The following is a 27,442-nucleotide window of genomic DNA, read 5'->3' on the forward strand; positions in this document are numbered from 1 at the left end:
GCTGGAAGGCGTCGTATATCATGATTTGTTGATGTACCGCAGCGACCAACCTGCTGTTATAATTGATACTTTGCAGTGGTTTTTTTTAATAATGTGGAAGAGATTATAATCACGTCAGATGCGTATGGGGGTATTTCATTACCTACAAGTGCTACCGTCGTAGGAGATCCTTGATAGCGCTCCATTAGCTGATTAAAATGGAGGCTGGTGGGATTCATCGTCAACAAGTGAAGTTGCTTTCTCCTTGTTTACATTTTAGAAACAGAATGAATAAATTGAAATCGATAATAATAATCAGGTTCTCCTTTTGTACACTCGAATGAAAAAATAAATCAAATTGATTGGTTTCTTCACAAAATCTTACGTCTATGTACGTAATGTTGAGCCAACATTGAGTTTCAGATGTTAATGAAATTGCAATAAATCTTTGAATATTGATTTTTTTACTATGCAAGTAAGGCCTTGAATTTTGATTAATTCTATTAAATTTTAAACTGCAGCTGAAATTTGTTAAGATTCTAAGCAATACCCCGTTCACACTCTTTAGCAAGTAAACCGAAGATGTGTAGATTGAATCCCGGTGAGCGCCCAGTGAATTTTATAGTTTTTTTTTTTTTTTTTTTTTTTTTTGTGGCGACGAAGAGCGTAGTAGTGGCTCTTTTTATATTTCGTTAATCTTAATGTACAACTAGTAGCATTTTGTTTTCGAAACAGAAACTTACTTGAAGCGGAAAGTACGATCTCCGCTAAACTGAATTAAACAGAAGTGCGGTAGTAAAAAAATTCAAAGGAAGTTTCGGCAAGCATCATCTTTCAAATATGTATACTTTTTAATGCCGAGACTGAGATTTCCAAAAATTTAAGAAAAATTAATACTATTTTTTTTCTTTTATTTAGCTGGCTTGAAGGGAAAGAACGTTAGTACTTTCCCTTCAAGCCAGCTAAATAAAGCTTCAATGCCAAAAACTTAAATTCAAGGTAGAACTGTTTTCCTGTGTGTTTTCAGTAATGAAATACTTAATGTAATTGCATTAGCAGCAGTAGCTATAATCTAGTACAAAATGTTCGAAAAATAGTTCAGACTTTCATTTTTATCTGCATAATCTGTTTTTTTATTTTACTTCAAAATAGTTTTATTTTATTCGCAATTGAATTCGTTACTTGCCTTCAGACAACAAATTCTTATTCACGGAGTTTAAAATTTGAATTTTTAGATATCATGTTTCTTTGATTCTTTCTCTAGATAACTTTCAAATCTGTGTGCTTTACAAGAGAGCTAATTATGAAAAGAAGGAAGATAATCTACAATAGAACTTACTTCATACATCACAAATAACATATCTTTAAGGATAAATGCCTACTCTCGCTTTCTATAACAAGACAAACAAAAGAGAAGGAAAAAGATTTCTCTTTCACGTTCCATCAGCGCTGCTAGAAAAATATTAAAATACAATCTGCATTTACTTTAAGCAGTATTTTTATAGAGAAAGTAAGGGCATGCTTCAATTAATTACATCAGATCTGGTAAAATAAATTTTATGAGATGCCTGTCTTAAAGGCAAAGAGTCCACAGAATGCTAAGAGTATGCAAATGCTTGTGAAGCGGCGCGAATATGTGAGATGATAACATAATAACTGAGAAACAGAATGCTTGTTTTTTTGCCTAAAGGACGAGTAAGTCAAGAAAGCTAATTTCTTTCCCGAATAATTCTGACTGTCAATACACAATCCAAATAACCTTACGACCTGGTAAAAGAGAAATGACAAAATGGAAAGAAAGGAAAAAGATAAATAGAATTAATTAAAGCCATTGAGTTTGAAAAAGAGACGTAAATAATTCATAAGAAAAAGGATTTTATCCACCAACAGAATAGTAATTAGAAAACTGGTATAAATGAAACTATATCATCAACTCGATTATCGCTAGACTGCTTAGGCGAATGTCTAACGTGAAAACCCTAGAAATTGCTTAGGATGTGTTTTGTTAGGAAACACCACAACTAGCTTACTCATAATGTTTGAAAAACTACCTTATGGTATCAAAATTCAAACAGTATTCAATGGTTTTAATAAATGACCGTATTTCCTGTATTAAAACCCGGTAATTTTTGCTTTCCATATCCAAAATTCCAATATAATACTTACGTTGTTGAAACTACCATACTGTATATAAATATTGAATATTATACTTTTATTTACATAAATAAGTGTTAAACATTGTATTAAGGTGCAATTTTTATTTGGGAGCCCAGAGAAAAGTACCTTTTGTGATTTTTATTCCATTAAAATTAAATTTACAACTGAAAGCATATTTATTCTTTTTTTAACATTTATGTTAAAAATTGAATTTCAAGTTAGCCTCTCTTCACATCGAATTCGTTGATCCCAGCTTGCGCTAGTTCAGCACTTGTAGAACTTGCCTCCGCTGACTGACCTCGAAGAATGGTCTACTAATTGCATTTGTAGGGTTTCACTCCTTAATTAAATTAATTTATTGAGCCCTACACCTTAATACAGAGTTGGTTGTTTATTGCCCCCCTCTGTGAAAGTAACTGCATATTTAGAAGAATGTTTAAATAACCTTTATACTTTACTCTTAAACTTAACAATGCACGCCTTATGTTTACAAATTAATCTCCACAGCTTGCGAGATTTCAAACAAGGTAGATAGTAAATTAAAATTAGAAACAAAATTAATGCTGGAGGTTCACTGTACAAAAACTAACAAGCGTTGGCTATAATTAAACACGCGAGTGATTAAGCTAACAAAAAGGCTTACGCCGGAAGTCTCAGGGCTGGTTGGAAAATGTGTTATAAGTAACTAAAATGGACATCCAACATTGCGGGAATGAACCATGGATAACTAGTTTTAACTAGTACAGCACTTACTCAGAAACAGCCTTTATTAAACTGCTAATGAAAAATAATTATTTGGTTAAGTTATTAATGATAGCGTCTTTTGTGCCCCTAAGTATAATTTGTAGTATGTTCTATTAAACGCAGGCAACTGATTAGTAATCTGAACTATAAGTAATATCCCCCAAACAAGAAGTGAAACTGCTAGGTTAAATTAGTTCATAACAAATAACTATACTTATCATTCCAATGTCGTAAACATTACTGTATGTAAAACTGTAAGGTATGTGAAACTCTGTGCATCTGTGACTATGTAACCTTTTGTAGAATTGTTAGAAATGCAATCTTACTGGCTTTACCTATGTGCTTAGTAGGAAGTAAATGGCATTTATCAGGATAACAAATATACAGAGAGACAAGTCCTGGAGTCATCTTGGTACTGTTTCCAAGAGCATTAAAAGTGGCACGGAAATTCTCCGCTCTTGCGGGTGTAAAACTGGTAGCCCTCTCTGGCAATGTTTTCGGTGATGAGATGGCCAAATGACTGATGAATATTGGGAACACCATGTAACTAAGTGGTTAACGGCTACTGAATGCTGGAAGTTTGACCTGGGTTTCATCACAGGCGAACGGTCTGGCTGCGCAGTTGGTTCTCCCCATGTGTAAAGTGAAATACTACCCAGTTTTCCTTAGGAAGCCCTCAACTAAAGCCACCCGCCCCTTAAGCAGATAGCACTGGCGTGCTTTGCCATATCCGAATAACCTAACCAATGGTTTTGGTCATCCTTGATGACTGCTTTAAGCTGAATGTACCTGGCTGTTTAAAACAACTATTTTAAAGGGAAGATAAGACCTTACTTTTTCTTAATAAATAATTCAGTAACGTACCATTTTATAATAGTGTCACAAATTTAATATTATTAATCGGAATGGAAATAAAACTTTGTTTAATTCAATGGAAACAAAAATCTTATGTAATTCCTACAAGTATGAATGTGCTGGTGCTTAAAAATAATGCAAATAAACAGATTATTTTTCCAATACAGATAGAAAGCTTTTATTTTGGACTGTGCACAATAACAAACATTCTAATGCTTTATTTACATTAAGCTATTCATAGAAACACTTTTTTGGCTTTAGGTATTTCCACACAGATGTCTTTGAAATGTTAATAAAAAGATTTAATTTAAAAATAAGGGTAATGACGTGATAAGATGGTTAAGATGGTAAATGAGTCGCTACAACGTTTCTTATTTTTATGAAACAGGAATTGCTGTTTTAGAACAGGAATGTGTTTATGTAAAATGTATGTGTTTAAGTAAATGTATTTCAGTAAATGGGCTTCCAGATATTTGACAGCCAATTTTCAAAACTTTGCTGCATAATAAGAAATAAATTATATATACCTTATCAGTTGCATAAAATGTAACTTAAGTATAAGCTTATGTATATAAACATGAGCATAAGTATAATTGCTTAAGTACATACTTAAAACATGAGCTCAAATTATCAAATATGTCTTTGAATTAACAGTTTTCAAAAATAACTGAACAGGTACTTCAACTGAAAGTGAATAAAAAAGTTGATTCTTTGACCTTACACACTTCAATGCTATAGACAATCAGATGATTATTATGCGGAACAAATTGTTACCAAACAGGACATACATTTAGTGTAACTTATTACAACAAACGTGAAATTTCTGTCCTAAAAATGCACCTCGAACATTATGATGCTTCTTTCCTGGTCTGCAGAATCCTATCGAAAACACTATAATTTCATCACGAATAATGAACTTTAATCCAGATTATTGGACAAGGGCTTTCTCCAGTTCATTTCTTTTTAACACTACAATAAATGATCCTGTAGTGTATGCGATTAAATGAAACATTTTTGAGTCTTTACAACAGCATGCTGCAGAGTTTAATGGCCTTTTAGAGATTCAAGGGTGTGGCGTATCCATTGGACGTGCTCAAATGTGTGATGGTACTTTCTCTGTTTAGTTGAGCTTGGACATGTGGTTACACGGCTGCTAATTCCAACGACATACCACTTGTCATTTATGTTGCACAATAAAGGACTTCCTTCGGATTCGTCTCCCTAAAACAATACATAAAGTACTGCATAAATTACATATATATATATATAGTGCATAAATTACATATATATAATCATGCATAAGTTATATACATATAAAATCGTGCATAAGTTTTTTCTGCAAAAATTATGCATAGTTAATTGTGCAAAAGTTCCTCAGCAAAAGGATGAACGTTATAAGGTTCCTACCTAGAATTTACAGTTAAGTGTGTGGAACCTTGAGAGCTGGTAAGCGAATAATCGCTTCAACTCAGGAAACAGAAACTCAAGAAGGGTTAATTACCCTTTATTGATCAAAATAAGGTTTTACAGATGGTTATTTCTAAGGACGTACAGAACAGGCTTTACTTGGGCCTGAACTCAAGAGTACTAAGAAAATCAACTTAACTAATGCTTAGCTAAAAAGATATAGCCTAAGCTATCAAAATTCCACAGGAGTAGCCCCTTAAATGCTAACTAAACGACGAAGCTATCAAGGGCCTAAAAATGGGCAGAGCATAGTAATAGCTTAGTGGGAGAGTAGCCAAAAGGCGAACGCGCACTAGTCAGAATCTCTGGCTCTAACGAAGTCATTGGAATTTCGACTTAAGTACTGCTCTTCCTTCATTTTCATTTAACCGCTATTTTGAAGACACACTCTGGCAGGGAATTCGTAAGCTGAAATTAGAAGTGACCGGAAAGTAGTTTTAACTAAAAAGATAACTGTTAACAACTTAGGATAAACCTTACAACGTAACTTATTCTAAAATATAACCGTATTGAGTTTTTTATAAATTTACATAAGCATTAATTGAGTTAAAATTAGCTCCCTTTTCCAGTGAAACCTTAGGAGTTCTAGAAGTGGCGAGTAGATTTTTATTGCACCATTACACCTTATTGGCGAATTCTAGGCTCTTAACTGATTTGCCAGTTATCATTTTTTAGCATGTACAAAAAGCATTCCCCCAAACATGATGCATTCCTATGTTAGGAAATTTAGAAGTCCAATTCTGCATTCTTCCTCCTACCAGGTTTATTTTGATGCTAATAGTGATACCATTAAAGCTGATATAACTGTACAGAATCAAAAACTGTCTACTTTGCTTGATATTAATAATCTTGATTATAATATGGTGTTTCTTCATGTTACTCTCAATACTCATGATTTTATCTTTTTCTGTGATTATTTTGAACCTAACAGAAATATGCACCTAGATTTGCATAAAAATAAAGTAGCATTAGCTTCAAGAATTGTAACAGATTGATCTAGGCTGTGGATGCCAATGGTAAACCTGAAATTTGGCATAGTCCACTTTCAGATTTCCACTTTGTGAATTTTTAAGTATCAATAATCTGCTCGTTACCAATGAAGACTGTGCTCCTGCTTTCTGTAATACTTAAGGTTCAAGCTATATTGACATTACGGTTGTGGGAGCTGATCTTCTTGGAGATATTTTGCGTTGGTGTCAACCCGATTATAAAGCTCTCTCTGATCATAGTACGATTGAGTTTGAACTATCTGTATCTTCTAATAACACTCTTTATGACAGAGAAAACAGCAATATAGTCTTCAGCGTAAAGAAAGCTAACTGGAATATTTTTTACTATACATGTAAGCAGTCGATTGATGAGCTGTCACAGTTCATTGAGTGCTGTACGGATAAGCATGCATTAAACTCTCATCGGATGTTTAAATATTCAATTAAAATATTCTACATTTAAAATGCTTCGAGGAAGATGTTTTCTCAAAACGTCTGAAAGTTTAATTTGCTTTTGATGGCAAGATTAGCATTCGAGTAAAATAATCAGAGAAGCAGGACAGAGAAAAACCTGAATAATTCAGAATTAACTGCTGCATTGTTTTACCCGTCTTTTTGTAATACTGTATTTTTAATAGTTGTTATTGCGGTATTAGTTAGTCATGTTACTGGAAGAAACTCTAAGATGGGAGGCGTAAGGCGCTGCTTTCAGTATCAGTTCACTTAAAGCATGGATTTATTACAAAAAGATACGCGCACAAATATACATACATACACACACACACACACACATATAATATATATACAGACAAAAAGTAAAAAATTTAGAACCCATTCTACACAAAGACCCCAAAAAAGTGAAATTCAGTACAAATAAATTTTAAAAATATCCAATACAAACAGCATGAGAATTAAAGAAATATAAAACTAAAACCAAAAAATAATAAATACTTCAAAAATACCTATATCAATTCCAGAAAAAATATTTGGGTATTGTTATATATTTTTAAGTATTTATTATTATTTTTAGCTTTTAATTTCATATTTCTTTAATTTTCATTTTGTATTTATTGGACCTTTTTGAAATTTATTTGTGTTGAATTTCACTCTTTCTGAGGCTTTGTGTAAAATGGGTTCTAAATTTCTTACTTTTTGTATATACTGATCAATTTTCAGCAGCATTACTTTGAATAATTATATTTTTAATAAAAAAAGTTTTGTGATATATACACATTTTTAATGTTTACAATGAAAACCGATTCATAAAGGTACAGTTGCAGTCGCGGCTGATTCAGTATTATCTTTTATTGATGATAACAATTTTCATGCAAACACAAAAAAGCGTGCCTGTTCATGATTTGATACCTTTTCACTTTTGTAAACTGTTGAAAAAAGAAAGAAAGAAGCAGCGGACAGCATGCTTGTTATCCAGAGATAAATGTGTAGATTATATTTTAAAGATTACGTCAACAATGATTCCGTTTGGGTTTGATTTCATTTCTATTGGCTAACTTAGATTTTAGTTTGCAGATTTTATTATTATTATTGGCTGAAGCACTACGCAAAAGAATGAGTCATTAGCGTTGCATAAGAATCATGTCATAATGATTAATATTGAAATGACCCAGTATAAAGAGATTTATTGTAAGCATATAAATATTTTAAGACAGATACGGGAAATAACCAGTTTAATTGGTAAACTTAAGAGGTTATTGAAAATTAAGCTTAGGATTTTGGTTGCTATTATACTTTTTCATGTATATTAATTTTTTTCACTATATTGTATATTAAACGGATAATGCTCATTTTAAGACCATGGACAAATCAGTTTTATACTATTAGAGATTTACTTTTCAGTATTAATATCGAGTAAATTCAGTTATGAATTTTAAAATGTTGTGCACATTTTAATTAGGGAAAGCTATTAAAATGAAATATAACAGTTATTACAGTTTTGCATTATTAAGTCTTTAATTAATTTGAAATAAATATGGAACATAAATGATAATTTATTATTTCATTAGCATTAGTATTAATATATATTTCATTATCATTTGAAGTATTAGTTAACTTTTCGTACAAAGAAAGTGAGAAACCATTTATAAGAATGAATGTGATATATACTAATTTGTTTTGTTACTGTATTGGAATGTTTTGATGCAGTTTTTAAACTGCCAGCTATCTTACACAAGGAAAGGAGTCTTTTCCGTTAAACCTCGAAAACTGAACTTTCATTTGCAATAGTCACTTAACTTTCCTTTTAAATTTGTTTTTTTCCCTTTTTGCTCTCAAAGTAGTTACTATTTGTAATAAATTTGTCTAAACTGCGGCTTTTAAAAACTCTGTCTCACATGATACTTACATAATGCTAATGAAGCGAGCAAGCACTTATTCAACGTATCAGCCAATAATTTCGAATTTGCAAATCGGAACTTAAAATTAACCCATCAAAATAAAGCTTAACCACAACTCTATCATTCTGAAACCGGTTTGAACCTTAAACATATCTTATTCTCTCTGTCAGTTCTTTGGTGAACCTTTCTCCTGGTGAGCGCTAAATAATCATAAACATAATAATGCGTACTATCTTCAGAATAGCTTAAAGAAAGCATAATATTTTGCGTTGTGTAATATTCGTAATATAAAAATAAATGTAAAAGAAGAAATTAAAAAATGAAAAATTGTTTTGAAATGAAATATGGGGTTTTTAGAATATATTAAAATTGACATGCATTTTACATGTAAAACTATATCACTGCCACCTTTCGTTAAAACAGCCTGTTTATACATAATGCAGTCACAATACGCAATTTATTCATGGTTAAATTCCTGAAACTTTCTCTACTTACCTGACACTCGTCATTCTCCATAACTTCGTTTTCAACTGCACAAATTGGCCTCTGGTTGAAACTTGTAGTGTTATCCGATGGGTCTTCGGTGCAATTGTGACCTGTAACCGTCAATTTAACCTCGAAAAGATGGTTTTCTAGAAAAGTGATACATGGATCAGAACAGAAGAATTCAGGAACAGAGATAAAAGTTGCACTATATTACCCCACAGGGAAAATGCCATAGGATAAAATATAAGAGATAATTTGGCACAGTTATGTAGCAAGTTAATTTTTAGAAACTGAGTCTGATTTCGAACAGCAACAAGATGCCAGTGCAGGCATTAAAATGGCTCATTGTTAATAGTAATCTTCGCGAAAGCTGCACCATCCAAATAATCTTAATGATTTCGAAAAGGGCGGCCGAACTGCAAATTCTCCGGGAGAAATTATCTGCGACATATCTATAATCCGGATCTCTTCATGTACCCAGCAGAATGCCGCCAGCTGTGAATAAATTCGGGTGCTTTGTGCCGTTGTTTTGGTGGTTCAACTACAACACAGCCGTTCGCGTTTCGCCAATGTCCACGAATTCAACCTTGCCGCCTGTGGAATTTTTGCTTCAATGAAACGCAGAAAACAGACAGACAGTACAACCTTTGACTGAATTCTTAGAAAATATTTTAGTTTAGCAGAACGGCGTATCAAAGCTATTTTCCTCCCTTATTCCTTTTTTTGGCACACAGAAAGTAATAAAATGAAACTAGTCAGCATATCTTTGAGAAAATCTGTTATGGACTAGTTTTCTTCATTTTCCACGTTTCCAGATCATATAATTGACAGAACTCTCACCAACTTCCATAATTTACCGGTTTAAATATAATCTAAAGCTTCCAGATTGCTAATGCATAAACTTTTGATGTAACTGTAACCGTGAAATTTACACTGTACTACAGGAAATTATCTGTGGTATGGCATATTCTTCTGGGAGATATTGCATTACGATTGAGGCTCCAACTCAAAACGAACTTCACTTTGTGCAGTTACAAAGTAAGCATGAAAGTTAAAAGTCCTGTCTTATTACAAAAAATTACTAAAGTTTAAGAGCATTTTAAACAAACTTAAAAACTGTTACTCTTAAAAACATTTTTTTTTTCTTTTGCCTAAATTTTTGCCAAAACTTCTAAAGTTTTGCTATCTTTTGCCCTAAATTAAGTAAAATATATTTGGAAGTTAAGAAGAGCAGTAGCGTAGTTTAAATTGCAATAATAAAAATGTCATTTTCTTCCTGTTTCATGAAAACGAACCACGTTTCAGAACACTTGAAGATAACTTTAGCTTTACGACTTCACATTACGTTAAAAAATGGCATTGTATTTGAATCATGATTAGGCATACGCATTTATCATAGAAGAAGAAATGTATAGAAAGAGCATTAAAATCCAAGCTATTTTTATTTAAAGGGATTTTTGTTGAAATTTATATTTCTTAGTACTTTTACTAATTAATACTGTTAGAGTACGTAAAAGAATAATTAAAATAATTGTTTCGGTTACCGTGACTAATTGTCTACGGACCTGTACGTTACGTAACGAAATGCAAAGGAAATAATTCACTTATATGTAAAAACTAATGTGCTTTTTTCTTGAAAGGAACAAGGTTTTTCCATAACATCAACGCAGCGATTTATTTAGACAGAAAGAATGTTTTCTCCTTATACAACTCAGCTAAAGAAAGAGAGACTTTATCGGAATTCTACACTCAGCAAAAGATTCATCAGAATTTCAATCAACTTAAAAAGAAAACGATTTTTCTAACAGTTGCCATCACATTTTTAACAACATTTCTTTCAAAATATTAAACTAAAATAAAAAAATGTTAAACATATCAAATAATATTATTGCACGTGAGCAGTTCTTAACAAATATTCTAGATCATCTGTCATCTGAACTGAATGAACTACGTTGAAAAGACAGGAACTATAAAACTTTAGAATTCACATTAGAGAAATAGACTTACTTCTTATGTTCCATCGTAAGGTATTGCAAGGGATTCCTTCTAGAGAGTAATTGTGACTCGGTAAACAAGATGGCCTTACGTAGTCCGATCCATTTATGGGCTTTTCCAGTTTTAAAATTGAAAGCATACCAGAACCAACTGGCGATTTAACTATTCCAGTAATTCTTGATTCTTGGTCAAAAGGCGAACTTGAAGCTAAACGAACAATACCCATTCTAGCTGTCCATACTGAATGAGGATCTCTGAAAATATAAAATGAGTATGAAATTATTTAACAAAATAGCATAATTCTTAATATTTTATCTTCTGAACATAGTCTGAAGTATTTAGGGCATGCAGTTGGACGCAGCCGGTATTGAGGTAAGGAAAAATACAACTATTAAATTGCACATTAAAAGGCCAGACTTTTAGTAGAAAGCTATGTTAAGACAGAATTGTTTTTGACTGACTGTTAAATACGAAAAAAAAATCAAGTGCAATAATAAACATTAAAATAGGACTCATTTTATCCGAAAATCTGAATCATCAATCATATAATTAAAAAATTTCCTCAAATTTTATGATTCCCGTATTTAAAATTACAAAACCTTATAGATTACCTGCATATATTTGACGAAATCAGGCACATCTTAAAAGGTTATGCTTTATTGCTGTATTTACTTTCGTAATGTAATAAAATTATTACGAAAATAAAATTATTTTTTTGTATACATTGTAATATAGGGCATTATAATTTCAGCTATTATTGCAAAATATGTTTGAAAAGTATTGAAAATATCTGACGTACTTTTACTTATAAAATAGGCATAATTATAAAGTTAAAATATATGTATGACTCCACACTACTCTAAATGTTAACTCGTAGACAGATAGACGATTTATCGCCCGGTCTTGAATATCAGTAAAGAAACTCAGAAGAAGAAGGTTCAAAATAAATATGTTTATTTACCTGTCAGCTTAAGGGATATACAAATTATAAAAAAGAGTAAATCCTTTCCGAGAGCGGGAATTAAGCCATTAATACGTTGCGAGTACGGCAAACTCGCATTCCCCAACATTAACGTTCTTATGAAAAAAATGGTGTTAGAATAATGCAGATTAAGAAAGTATGTGTAATTTAAACAAACCAAAATACTGTTGTATATAAAAGGAAAAAAAATGAAACAAGTGTTAATTGAAAGGATTTTTATTACTGCTTAATAAATATGTGATACAAATATTCTTTTAAAAAGCTGCGGATTTTTTCTCGAGACAATGACAGACGTAACTCTTTAAAAGTTTTGCTGTAAGAAGCGAACAGTTCATGAATGCATCTCATAAAGTGTCTTGTTTCTTCATTTGGGTCGATTTCAATTGAAAAATGACACAGCTCTTTGTTTTTTAAATTTCTGTAAGTTAAAGGTGCGTTATTTTCACCATTATCACTGATTTCACTATTATTCTGGTATTATAAGATCATCAGATTTTTCATTTATCATTCTTCGATTAATTCTATTCCTTCTTCCATATCTAAAAACCCTTTTCTGCCTATTGCATTTGCTATTTGTGCGATTTCTTTGGCTTCAATCAATGCAAGTTCATTAGCTGCTGATAACTGCTGACCAGACCTGAAGCCAGCAAACATTCAGTGTTGATGAATAAACGTTGAACAGCATATAATTTAGCCTATGACTAGAGTTGGGAAAATTAAATGGAATCAATTAAGATAACACATATAAGCGAAATTGCGTTCGCAAATCCGCGCACGTCAAAGGGTTGCCGTAAGATAAAAGTAAAAGCCGACACTGAGCGGAAAACATTGAATAAAGGTTCCAGTCAAATTAAAATATTAAATATAAAATTACACACGCCGAAGTAATCATTGACCTTAATATTTTCACCAAGCAATTACGGTTAGTGAAGCTAAAACCGATTAAGCAATTTAATCATAGGGAGAAAGAATAGTGACCGGTCAGTAGCTGAGAGGCTCGCTCTCGAACTCAAGAACTCTACGGTTAAACACGTTAAACACTAATCTCCATCCTGGTGGAAGTTGACGAAAGAAATATCAAAGTAAAGGAAAAATGTTAATACAACTGGGCTAATTAACTTAAAACCTTACAAACAGACATTTAACAGAAAAGTTCCTTCATGATGTTGCTTTAATATTTACAGTATAAATAAATCCCAATTCTTAAATATATAAATGAATGTAAGATTAGGTTAGAATATAGTTGAAATATGGCAAAGCACACGAGGGCTGTCTGTCTATGGAGAGCGATGCCTTTCTAGAAGACTTTCTATGGAAACTGGCTCGTATTCACGTGACACATGGGGAATTTTTTTGGCGCATAATCCAGCGGTTATGATGCGCCAAGGGTAGGGTTCAACACATTGGGGGGAAAATAAACATGCAGCTAACCCGTTCGCTTTGAGTTCAAACTCGAGTCGACCTACTATTATTCAGTGGTCTTAAGAAATCGGCCACTGGCAGGAATAAATGCACGTAAATGTCTATCAGAAATGCTCCAACAAGTTAATCTAATATACTTAACATTAATTTTGTTTCCAAAAAAAGAGCTGTGAATTCAAATACTGAAGGAAGAAAAGCGGAATTTTTAATTTCTCTCTAATAATACGAGGGTTGGAACTTTAATAGTGGCAACTATTTATTTACAAGGAATACAAAAGTGATTCATGTTATCAGGTTCAATGTTTCTTCTAACCTTTTTCGGGAACATACAAGGACCTGACTAGGAACAGAGAGCTTACTAAAGCTATGTTCACTAATTGTAGTAAGTAGACAGGATACAGACGAAGGGTATACAAAACCCTTTATTTTTTTCTTTATATATAATGACTTCCGTACTTCGGAATACAATGACCCTCCACTCGGGGTCTAACGTAAAAGATATCAAAATAAAACTAAACTCTAATTTAACTTTAGAATAATACACGTGGAAGATTGGCCTTATAATAACAGGAAGCGTATGTAGCACAGAGACTGTGAACACTACAATACATTTAATTTATCAAGAGGATTAAAACCTCTGGCCTGGAAGGCAAATAGCAACTGCGTAACTTCTAAGGTAAGCGGCCTGCTTCGAACTCACTGCTTCCTCTCTTTCGCTTGGCAAAAAGGCCACACTTAAATACTTGGCGTTCGCCAGACAAACTTTGCATAAAATCCTTAACGCTTATAATTCTGGCCGGAAGTAGAAAATAAGAAGTGATAGTAAAGATTTAAAATAAAATAAACGTTAGTAAAACTTAAGATCCTTACAATGTCACCATGTTTTACAGTACTTCAATATAGTCGCCAGCATTGTGTACAACCCGTTTCCAACGATGTGGAAGTCGCAGAATACCTGTAGCAGCGCCTGTTTTGTTGATAGTTTGAATGGATCGGTCTACTGCCACAAGAATCTCAGGAACAGTTTGGAAGCGAGTGCCACGTAATGGTTCCTTCATCTTAGGAATTAAGTCATAGTCACAAAGGCTTAGATCTGGTGAGTATGGTGGATGGTAAAGCACTTCCCAGTCCCATCGCTTGAACAAATCAGTCACAGCTTGCGCTGCATGCGGCTGAGCATTGTCATGCAAAAGGAGAGGAGCGTTCTGCAGAAAGTGTCGCCGTTTTTTTCTCAAAGCTAGTCGGAGATTTTGCTCCAAAAATGAGCAGTCATACTGCGCAGTGACTGTCTGCTATGGAGGAACGGTTTACGTTAGGATGACACCATCACAGTCGTACACGAGGATCACCATAACTTTCACATTGCTGGGGTTCTGACGAAATTTCGAACGTTGTGGTGACCCGTGATGACGCCATTCGTTTGATTGGCGTTTCATTTCTGGCTGGTACGATCGGGCCCAAGTCTCATCTAGCGTAATGATACAGCGTAAAAAAGCATCTCCTTCGCGCTCATAGCGCTCCAGGTGGGTTCGGGCAGCATCGTATAGTAGCCATTTCTGCATTTCCGTCAATGATGTGGAACCCATCGTGAAGCAATTTTTCTCATGGACAGGTGTTCCTTCAGAATGTGCTGCACAGTCGTATGCGCTAATCCTGTTTGTCCGGCCAGCCGACGAATCGTTTGGCGGCGATCACTGTCCATTAGTGCGGCAACAGCTTGCACATCTGCATGGCTGACACTCGGAGGACCTGGCCACAGCATGTCTGCCACGTTTCGGCGTCCTTCATTGAATGCTTTCACCCATCTTGCTACGGTTCTGTAAGGCAATGCAGATTCTCCGCAAGCCTCTTGAAGCCCTTGATGACACTATCGTGCTGTATGACCTCTGGCACATTCAATTTTTATCCAACATCGTTGTTCTTGTTTTGAAAACATCCTGACAACACTTACTTTAGACTGCGAGCTAATACAAGGATTCGTTCTTCGCGTCACTCCGCATGCGCGTGACGTAGGCAGGACGAGTCTTTTTGCTGAGAGGTAAAGTAGGTATGTAGTTTACGTGTGGTATACGCGATATTCTTTGGTTTTGTTGCATAGCATTTTTTCAGCTGTGTTGCCACTATTAAAGTTCCAACCCTCGTATGTATTTTCACTATGATGGTATCAGTAAACGTTCTTAAAATTATTTAGTACAAAATTGTAGTAAATTAAAATCCTTCAAACAAATAATTGGTATTGAATTTATTTGGATGACTATGGCTTAAAATTAGAACACAAGTTTAAAAATCTTAAATATTCAGCAGTATTAATAGAAAATATATTTATACGATTAATTTGCGCTTATCAGAAGGAGTCATTTAATAAGCACAAGTTTAAAGTTCATTCGAAATTATTTTGATGATAAAAAAACCCGTGTTTTGTTCTAGTATTGTTTTCAGATATTTTAACTATACTTTGTTTTAAGTAGAATATTTTTTTTCACTTATATTAGCACTTTCGAAGGTTTTAATAATTATTCTTGGTTTTTAATTCTAATCATTTCTGATAATAATTTAAGGGAGTTAAAAATACTTTATGAACGAAGAAGGGAAAAATTACGAGGGAGGCTTCAATATTTGTTTTACTAAAGCGGTTGAGCATCATGCAATTTCAGTTAATGACTCAGTTAAAATGCTCTTGGCACTCTGAGGTAACATTCATAGAATCAATACTAAACATGATTTATTATTTTTCCTTTTTTGCTTGTATGTAATCATTAATCATTCCATGTAAATATGAATCAAATATTCTTTTTCTAACGCAGACTTTGATATTTCTACGATTTCTGGTTCCATTTACGTTTTGTTTAAATTTTGCATCGTAACTTTTGTTTCAAAATAATGTTTTATCTTTTGGAATGCTGCGGCGGGTTCTTTCCGTCTAAATATTTATTAATTGCAGTTTTCCAACTTTTTGCTGCAATTGAATGAAACCAAAAGGTTAAAAAATAGTTCTAAACATATACATGATTTTTTTAAACAAAAACATTAAATTTAAATAAAAATTTAAAAGAGCAAATAGAAAAAATTTCTATTTTAATATGCGATGTTATCTTACCAGTTAGTTACTTAATTATTTTTGTTTATTTTGATTTTAACTGTGTTAAAATGTATTTAAAAAAACAGCAACATCATTTGTTCATTTCAGCTTAACCGAGAAAGGAAAAAAGAAAAATGTATTTCTGCTTTTGTTTCTATAAAGCCGGCTCTTTCTTCCATGAAACCTATTGTCCTATTCATGTGACTCTGCAATTCGCATTCTTGATATTTTTTTCTTTTAAATAATGATTGTATTAAAAGAATTTATATTAATCTTTGTGTAAAACATTCATGACAGCATTATTTTTAATTTTGCTCTTTGCAAATCATTTTTGTGGCCTCAGCAGATGGAAACCGACTTCAGTAGAATTTCTGTTTCAAAGCTACAGAAATCGTCCTTTCAATGTGTATAAAAGGGCTTTAATTGAAAGCAAAATGCCGTTGCATTTCTTAGACTTTTCACTCAATTTTATCATCCTGTTCTTTAAGTGTTCAACTCTTCTTGAAATTTTGCGTATCTATCTGCCTTTCCCTCTGCCTTTGCATCTATCTGCCCATGGTATTAAAAGCTTCGTGTCTATAATAGTGTGAATTCACGAGGAAACTTAGATTATTAAGATATGCGATGAAATAATATTTTTGAAGAAATGAAGAATATTTTGTTTAGCTGTTATTAATTCCAAAATGGGTTTATCTGGTAGTACAAAATAATGCTCAGATAAACCCCAACACTGGGGTTTATCTGAGCATTATTTTGTACTTTTAATTCAGAAATTGCCTTAAGTATATTTCACGTACTTACTTTCACATTTCCTTACAAAACTGATTTTCCTATTACTTATTAAATGTGTTAAAGTAATTCTCATTTTAAATTAATTATAAGGACATTTTCATGGAGAAAACTGAAAACGTATTGAACGAAGTAAGAATTTATTATTAGGTTTGTTATAAACTTTTAACAGAATCATTCACAAGTAATATATGTATTAATTAGAACTGATTTAAAACTTCACGGAGAGGTGCAATCGTAAATCAGTTCTTTTGCTTAGCGAACAAAAATACCGTCTATCCCGTCTCACCATTTTGTACAACATTAAAAAGAAGAAAAAAAATTAAATCAGTTCTCATGCATATGAATATGTGATTTATATGGATCTCGAAATTTTCGGTATGTTTCGTTGTTGGAGTTTATTAAGTGACGAGCATTGCTATGCATATTTCTGTGAAAAGTATTAATCAATCTATATTTTTTCACAAATGAACTTATAGAATTCATGTCCTAGAAAATAGTGACAACCTTCAGTACTGGCATAAAATCAACGCGTAACACTACTTGCTTAAATTAAGAATGAAAATTTTTAGATTATATTTCTAACGTGATAAATTCAGAGAATATTAATAATTTATTTTTAGCTTCAGAAAACCTACAATTACTTCTGCAAGAATTATTTCGGCATAAAAGTTGTAATAAAATTATAAATTAAAGAAAGTTACACAATAATAAATTGCAAACTAATATCACTGAATGAGAGACATTAAAAGAGAAAAAAATTAACCTCGAGCCATTCTAAATTTTTGTCGTATGAGAGTTAAACATTTTTTATTTTTCTAAAATGAGCATAAACTTTTCCTAAGTAGAACTGGCGTAAACAAAGGGTCATAAAAATTTAGCAATTTTTACAAAATTGATTTTTTTATTAAATTTTAAAATGCCGAAACATGAATATTTTCCCCATTTAAGAATTTTTTTGTATGTGGAATTACTTATTTACCACCAAGGGTTTGGAAAATAAAATCTGCAAAAGGATTTTTATGACTATAGTGTGATGAGAATGTAATTACGTACGCATTATGTACCAGAGTAACATAGTACCTAATATTACATACCTATACATATATGTACCAGTATACCTAAAGGGCCAGTCACACTGGGGTTTATCTGAGCTAATGGAGTCAGTTCCGTGTGTCGACTAGGAGTCAGTTCCGTGTGTCCGCTATATCTGCAGTTCAGATTTTTCTACTTGCTCTCTATGGGGAAAAACTGGTTTTGGAGATGGGTCAGCTACTTCAGTTGTCGCCGTTAGTTCAGATAAACCCCAGCGTGAACCACCCTTAACAGTTGGATCTGCATGATAACTATTAAGTTTTTGAGCTTATCCTTGGCGTCCGTTAGATTTTGAGAAGATGTGTTATACAAATTTGGAGGCATTCTCTGCAAGTTACCTTCGTATAATTCAGTTACAGTCTTCGTGCGGCGAATTTATCATGGAATCTCAAAGTTTTTAAAACAGTTTTTTTTTTTTTTTTTTTTTTTTTTTTTTTTTAAGTTGGACGATATGAAGTGCCATTGTCTTTGAATACACTACTTCATGGATGTCTAGTTGACGCACTAAGCGCTTTTGTTATTTTTCACACCACAAAAAAATGCATGCAATCAAAACCTTCCATTTACTTTAAACATCTTGACATATACGTTCAGCGACACATAGTTTTTAAAACATATATGTAAACAATAAACTTTGAGAAGAACAGGGTGATTCAAAAGTCGCGCATCTCAAACTTTCAAAAATTATGGAAATTTTCAGAATGGATAATAATGGTAAATTGTTTCAATGAATGGCACTGCTATACTGTTACAAGTATTATATCACTTGAAATTTCAATTGCAATACATGTTATTAGCTTTAGATACCGTTCGCATATTTCACAAGTGCACATCTGTGTAGCCACCGAGGAAGTGGCTTCTTAGGATGGACCAATGAGCATCCAGTAATATTTCTGTCATGTCACATCACCTTTCGCAGGCTTTAAGATTTAAGTAAGATGGTTGAAAATTTTTTTGCCACGTAATTTTCTGTACAAATTTCTGTACATCGTCTATTTGTTCTGAAAATTTTCATTGTGAAGTTTGATCAAATATAAGCAATTATGAAGGTTTCACTACCTGGTTGAAAGAATTTGAAAGAAATACAAATACATGTTAGATACTCTGAAAAAATATTCATGCGAAATATTACTTAATAGTGATAAATAAGACGAAAGAAATATGTGATACACATCAGAGTCCAAATGATATCTTTACATAAAACTATGCATATGAGATAAATATTTCAACAGTTATATATGTAAATAGAAGTCAGAACTTTTTATTGCAGTCTATATGAAAAAGATGTTCTATAATAATAGCCAATGCAGAATTTTATTCAAAGTGAACTTCACTAATTTGCATTTAGTGTGTTAAATTTCATATTTAATAACTGCTCACTCTTAAATATACTGTATACACAAGAAATACTTATAAAACAGAATGAATTAAAACAACGAATATATTAAATTTATTCACATATAACTTTTAATGTTAACAATGAATATAATCAGCTCATACACAATAAGTATTCTGAATCTTACACTTTCAAAATCAAAAGAATGCAAGCACTGAAAGAAGAAAACACTAGATTCATTGTAACACTTCCAGTCCTTCTCAGCTGAATAAAAAATAATAATAATAAAAACTATACACATGAATTCTCTTAATCCACATTTGTTAGTAAATGCATAATATTCGAGGCTAATTATAGCTTGAGTAATTTTCTGTGACGTGAACATCAATCGAAATAATGCGTGATAAAAATCGCGAAAATGAAATGTCAGCGATTAATTAAACTCATAAAACGAAAGCGCTTCCAGATTTTCTACTTTTATGCCATACATTTATAACTGCGAAACAAATGCCAATTAAAACGTAAACAACATACGCTCCCATGCACGAAGATTTAGCGTCACAAGAGCAAAAGAAGTTCATTGGCCCATTTTCTAAACCCCTCCCTGAGTGGCTACGTTGATGTGCACTTGTGAAAAATATGCGTACCGTTCGCTTGATGCAAGATAGAGACGAGTTTCTCCCAAGCAGAACGAACTTTTATGACTGAGCATTACTTACCGTTGAGGCCCGGTGGCGCAGTGGCTAGCGCATTGCGCAGCAGCACTATAGGTCCAGAGTTCGATTACCGGGCTGGGCAAGGTCGACTCAGCCTGTCATTCCTTGATTTCCATCACGGGTCGATAAAATGAGTACCAGGTTCACTTGGGGACTAAGCACTGGAGGTCCTGCGACCAAGATGACCACTTGTTCAGGGCATATGCTTACGCACCCCGGGGCCCACGGTCAAGAAAGCAGATTTCGGGCACTGCAAGCCCGTTAGGGCTGTTACGCCACTGAGTTTAAGTTTTTTTTACTTATCGGGCAGTGCGCAGATAATTTTTGAGGAGCGTTTCTTTATGCAACTGTGGGTTGAGAAAATGAAAGAAATTACATTAATGAGATTAATCACCTGCCATACGGGAAAAAGGAAATCTGTTGAACTATCCAGTGACACAAAAGTTACGTTTCCGCAAAAAACCTTGATTGAATTCTGGATCGAAGTTAGTACTGATTTTCCCACGATTTCTGATGTCGCATTAAATGTTCATCTGCAATTCAGCACCGCATACTAATGTGAAATGACTTTTCAAGCTTTAATGCTTATTAAATATAAATGTGGTTCAACGCTGAAAAACGTTAAAGATGCTTTAATAGTACATTTAATTTATTACGCAGCAAAAAAAAAAAAAAAAAAAAAAAAAAAAAAAAAAAAAGCACATCTGTCTCATTAAAATGTGATTTTATTTCATTAATTTTCGCGTACTTGAAAGAAATTCTAAAGTTACTTCTTTTCTTATGTTTACCAAAGAAATAAATTATTTATTGGAAAATAATTATTTTTATTCTATATTTTGCCTGAGGTCACGCCAAAATCTCAATGATAAGAAGAGGTTACGAATAAAAAAAATGCGCTGATTTAGAGTACAGCAAAGCACTCAAGGGCAGTCTGCTTAAGTGTGTGACTTTTTCTGTTATTATTTAATACTGGGAAAGATAAGTACTGTTTACAGTTTAAGCATACATAATTTTACAAAGTTGATTTTTATAGCTCAGTTTTAATCAAGTTGTAGATTTTTATAAGCTTTTTGCTGCTACTGAATGTATGCTTAAACACAATAATTCTTTCCCTAGATTCATTGTGCTTAAAGCATATATTCATTCCTAGTTTTTCCTTTTACTTTATTAGTGTTTTTTCTTCCTTTGTTAGGTTTTTTTCCGATTAATTCTGTAGACTTTAATTGCAGTCATTACTCATATCAGTTATATTTTTTAAACCTTTGAGCTATTTAACTAATTTAATATTATATAGACTGAGGTCACAAAGTCCTTACCCAGTATTAAGTTTCGCAACTGTTGGTCGTAGACATATACTTTCAATTACAAAATTGATTTAAACTACGCAAACATTTCTGTTTCAACACGTTTAAACTTAAAAAAAAAATAGTTTGGTAAAAATTTTGAAAAATAACTTCTGATTCGTTCCTCCGGTTCCTATAATTATATATAATTTTTTTTACTTACTATAAAAACATTATGTAGACATCACACGACTTCCTTGTACGGCTTATCAAATTAAACATGTGTTTTGCTGCACTTCATTTAAACTTATTTCCTCGAATTATTGTAACTTAAGCGATTTCTCAAGACAAGTGGAAAATGACATCAAAATTTGCAAATATTGAAATTAAAATATCCCTTCTTGTATTTTTATTTTTTTAGAATTCTTTCGTAACTGGAAGTATATAACTACGACCAACAACCGCGAAAGTAAAAGCCGTATATGAAAAGTCAACTAATTTCCGATCAATGACAATGATGACATGCTTTTAATTTAATTTTTCCTTTTACAATTGAAATTTTGTTCTTCATGATTATTTAATTCCAGTCCCCGTTAAAACATTTTTAACATTTTACTTTCAAGTTCTTCAAAACATCTTTCAAAATATAACTTACCAGTATGGATTCACTCTTTTAAAATAATTCTACTTTAATTAAACTTAGAAGATAATATAATCAATATTGTTTAGGAAATAAACTATTATATATATATATATACATACTTTTGATACTGCCGATTGCAATAAAAAAGGGAGGCGCACAACTAGATGCTATAGCAGTCCCATATACAATACTTTAACGTTCTACGGATAATCATTTTTTAGTTATGCGAGATACATATACAAGTACTTACAGAAGCCAAGCAAAAATCAATTTTGAAACCGATTTTACAATGGTTTTGGAATAAAGAATCCTTAACTTATAAAAATCCACAACTTAATTAAAACTGAGCTATAAAAATCAACTTTGTAAAATTATGTATGCTTAAACTGTAAACAGTACTTATCTTTCCCAGTATTAAATAATAACAGGAAAAGTACGTAAAACGTCATGGGAAAAAAATAAGATTTGTGAACTGTCGGAATGAATATTTTCGTTGAAATCTGATAATTGAAAATTTTCGCGATTACAATACTTCCTTTAATTTGTACAAGGAAGTAATAAAACTAAACATTTGATTCCTGAGCAACAAAAAATGAACAAGCTATTTGATATTAAAATCGGAATTATGTTCAGGTGTCTAACGCAAACTGAACAGCGTAATGTTTGTATTGTATGTAACTTAAAATGAATGTATACTTTGTGTTCACTAATTTGCTTTTTCTATTATTTGCTTACGTTGAAGTTCCAGTTACATACTTTTAAGGATTTAGAACTCAAAGGGAGCTAGATATATTCTTCTTTCCGCAGTGATAACAAGCATGCCTGAGAAATTTCTGTGTCTGTTTATTATCTAAGCACAAATTACTACTGAAATTTCTCTCCTGATTAATTTATGAGTTTTTATTTAAAACAGGAAATTTCATTTTCTTTCTTTAGGTGTACCGTATATTTCCGCAGATAAGAAGACCTCAAAATAAAGAAGAGGTATAAAATTATCGTCAAAGGTTTAGAGATTTAAAGCATATTCCTGTACTACAAGACGACTCCTAAACTATCAATGGCCTATGAATTTGATTTAGATCAGTAATCATCATCTGCAAAAAAACAAATTTTCGCATCTGGGTGCACTGCCTATAGAAACACGTGCCATATCACGAACTCACATGTACCTCTAAAAAGTTTAATTTCCTGTATCTGGCAGCACTACCTCTAGAAGCGCGTGCTGAATCACGAACTCACTTCTAACAAGTTTCGGTGTAAGTGTGTCGTGTGTTCAAATAGTTGGCTCTATAATCAGCGTAACATTTGTGAAATCTGGCCCTAATCAAGGAACCAAAGAAAAGAAGGCAATATGAAGCAAGCTTAAAGTTGAACGTCATAAAACAAGCTAAAGATTCCAACAACTGTGTTGAAGCAAAGAGTTTCGGTGTAATAGAGAAGGTGGCTAACAGAGTGGAGAAAGAATGAAGATTCTATTAAAAAATGCCAGTGAAAATATGTTCTCTGAAGAGAGAAATAGCTTGCTGGCCAGATTTAGAAAATAACGCTGCAGAATGGGGACAAGAACAGAAGCAGAATTGTTACATTATTACAAGAAATATGTTTAGGGCTTATTCATTGAAGTGGGCAAAACCAGAACTAGGCAAAGAATTTAAAGCAACAGTAGGTTAGTGCAATCGTTTCATGAACAGAAAAAAAGTCTGGTAAGAAGACAGAAAACAAAAACTGCGCAGAAATTATCACAAGATCCTGACCGTAAAGTCACGAGATTTTATAAGTTTGTTATTGGTATGAAACAAAAATATAGTTTACCTAATTTTGATGCCGCTTAGATGGGAAAGTGTTTAGCGACTCTGATTGCCATATCGAAAGGCCCGGGTTCGAATCCTGGAGAAGGCAAGGATGTAATTTGCCCGTCCCTTCATAAGAGGCAACATTGGCCCACCTCTCCATAATAAAGACAGTGTCTCCATAATAAAGACAGCACCGCTTCCGCCCTTAGTGGTGGCCAACGCCTGTAAACGGTTAGCGCCTGCCACTGGAGGAAAAAATTGTCTAATATTGGAAACATGGATATAAACACCTGTACAGACATTAAGTATTTTGGGAGCAGGTAAGATGAAAAATTAGCAACCGCATTCGCCGGGAATCGAACCACGGACCTCTGGAATACCGACCCAGCATGCAAAGCCTCAAGGGCTATCTGCCTAAGGGGAGGGATGCCTTCGTGGAGGTCTTTCTAAGGGAAACTGGCTCGTATACACGTTACACATGGGGAAAACCACGAAAACGCCGATGCAGCCAGCCCGTTCACGGGATTCGAACCTCGGACCGAACTACCAGGAAAGCACGCTAGGAAAGTGGGAGAAATACCTTATATACTCGACTTTTTAAAGGGCGACTGGGGTTTTTAGGGGACCCAATCGCCAAATCCTGGGGGGGGGAGAAATCATCATCCACCACCCTTTTAGTTCGAGCGCCACTGTAGAGACATTAAGATTCTTTGGAAGCCGGAGAGATGAAAATTTAGCAACCGCCTTTGCCGGGAATCGAACCACGGCCTCTGGAATACCGGCGCAGCGTGCAGAACCACTACACCACGAAAGCACGCTAGGAAAGCGGGAGAAATAAATACCTAACACACCCATGAATTTCGACTTGATAAACAACAGAACTGTGGGGAAAAGAAAAAAAAAAAAAAAAAGAAAAGAAAAAAAAAAAAAACGGTAAAAACTGTCACAAATACATGCCATTAAAAGGCCAGGTTTACAGTAGTATTAATATGCATGACAGATGAAACAAAGTTAAAAAAACCTGGTCATTTTCAAGAGGAAAACTAATAACTCCTAAATCAAAATTCCCACCAGGCACTGCCATACATTTTCAGGCTTCTATGCTACAATCTTTAGACGTCTCTCTAAATAAAAAACATTCAAAGATCATATGCGTAAACAATGGAATACTTGGATGATGAGTGGCGAGAGGTATATAAAAGGTAGAGCTATGCGGGCTACGTCACTTGATCTGCAATGCGATTTCGCGATCAAATCATGAGTAAACGTGAAAGTGAAAAGAGTGATCAAATCCTTTGCGGCGGACCCCACGAAGATAAGAAATTCATGTGTCCGGTCCCTCACAGATTTCTGTGTTCCAGCTGTTACGAGGTGTGAGATGACCGGCTCTGACATTGTAGAAGGTATATTTCGTTCAGTTACGGCTCCACTTGAATTTATAAGAATCACAACTTCACGGCCAGTGTCAAGGGATTTTAGTGATCTGCACTGTGCCTGTCACCAAAGCATCTCGATTTCAGGAAGGCTGACGGACCAATGATCCTGTTTCTCCTCTGATATCGTTTCAATTATAACGAATCAGAGAAGGTAAAATGCAACCGAAAAATTAAAGCGGCGTGACTAAGTCAATTTATAAACTGTTTTAGACAAGGCAGAATTCGGAATGCTCCTAAACTCTCGACTAGAGAGACTCTTGCTGCTAGTAAGATCCTTACGTAATGAGGACAATAACCTTACAATAATCTCCCATGCTTTTATTGTTATGTATAGTAATACAACTTCTGACAGATTTATATAAAATGTATTTTATTCTATAAACAATAAGTAATATGAAAATCTTATAAAGGCAACCACAACAGCTATCATATGGAGTCGCGCCATCAGAGTACCGTCATCACCTCACCTTCAAAAATTGTGGGAAACTAATGATGAAGCGGAAATCGAATTGCTAGGTTCAGAATGAGACCCACATCAGAGCTTCTTAACAACAAAAGTGAGGATGTATTTTAGGAACTATTTTACCTTAGATGAAGAATGTGGGGAATTAGCAGAATTTTAAATACAATGGCGAGTGATCTGCATTATTTTATAATGGTTTATAATTCATATAAATATCAATCTAATTTTTTTTGTATCTATCCTATAGGGTGATCTCGGATTTCGGGGGACTTTTTTTATGATTCAATTTTCGTCTTATCTGCGGAAATATACAGTACTAATAATTAACACATTGGATTGAAGTAAAAAATTTAAATTACTGCGCTTCTTTATCATTGTTTCTTACCCTTCAAAACATGAAGATGATGTTAATAGCCACTCATCAGATATAAGCGTAGCGTCGCATACATAATCTCCATTCTTTAAAATAGCAACATGCCAAGGCCATTGTCCATGAACAGCACCAAAACGCCCTTCGGGAAGGTTCAAAGCAAAATTCCTCGCCACTCTAGCCGAATGAGCTGGTCTCAGTCCACAAGCTAGAGAAAGCAGTAAAAAATCTTTCTCAGCAAGTTTAATAATAAGACTTGAATGAAAATGAAATGAAAATTCTACATATAGGTCACTTTATTTCACAGTGCATTCTATCAAATACATAAGGGGGGGGAGAATCACTACAATCTTAGATATACTACTTTCTTTATACACTGAAATGGGATTGAAACAGAGTCTAACAATATAGTAAATGCATACTGAACATAATTCTTATAACATGGCAATAGAATTATTTTGCCCAATGGTTTTTACATTTTCTAGAAATATTTTGATGTAAGCAGAAATTTTATAGAAACAAGTCTTCTCACCACTTGATCCACACTTGACGTAAATGATGTTCTGACTATCACATGGTACTTGAACGAATCTAAAAGATAAAATTTCACACAAGTAATTTAGAATTTTCATTAAATCAACACAGACAGACAATAAATTTTAAATATTCAAATCTACACCTACATTTAATAACAATAATTTACATTTGATTAGACCTGTTGATGCAGAAAAGAATTTTAGAATTTACAATCCAGTTTTTTGTTCAAATGTACAGAATTCTAACTTGTTGCTTTCAACAGTGCAAATTTTATGAATACCTAAATTTAATGTTTTATTTCTAGGATTTTTAAAACGTTTTGAAGCTATAAAATCCTTTATTGTTATATGGTATGAGGCACTTTGTATTTAATTTGTTAAATGTTCTTTTAATTATGAAAAATTTTTATTCTAAATTCAGGAAACATTTTTATTTTGAATACAGCTGTCATTCATTTTAAATTGCTTAACTA

At 33.2% G+C, this 27,442-nt stretch overlaps 1 protein-coding gene across 9 annotated transcripts in view; it reads right to left on the reverse strand.

Moving 5' to 3' along the window:
• Positions 1 to 596: 596 nt before the first annotated feature.
• The window catches only part of LOC118192271 (atrial natriuretic peptide-converting enzyme-like), a 1,449,396-nt gene continuing 1,422,550 nt past the window's right edge, over positions 597 to 27,442 (reverse strand). For all 9 annotated transcript variants that reach the window (XM_085809975.1, XM_085809976.1, XM_085809972.1 and 6 more), the window contains 5 exons: positions 26,966 to 27,024; positions 26,449 to 26,641; positions 11,039 to 11,280; positions 9,041 to 9,177; positions 597 to 4,956 (listed from right to left, as the gene is read on the reverse strand). In XM_085809975.1, the coding sequence (XP_085666101.1) occupies positions 4,780 to 4,956; positions 9,041 to 9,177; positions 11,039 to 11,280; positions 26,449 to 26,641; positions 26,966 to 27,024 (808 nt within the window). In that variant the 3' untranslated portion in view covers positions 597 to 4,779. The remainder of the gene's footprint in view (positions 4,957 to 9,040; positions 9,178 to 11,038; positions 11,281 to 26,448; positions 26,642 to 26,965; positions 27,025 to 27,442) is intronic.

This window comes from Stegodyphus dumicola, chromosome X2 (genome assembly GCF_044657685.1).
Source record: "Stegodyphus dumicola isolate Sdum_Otavi_A_Nest chromosome X2, ASM4465768v1".
NCBI classification, from domain to species: domain Eukaryota; kingdom Metazoa; phylum Arthropoda; class Arachnida; order Araneae; family Eresidae; genus Stegodyphus; species Stegodyphus dumicola.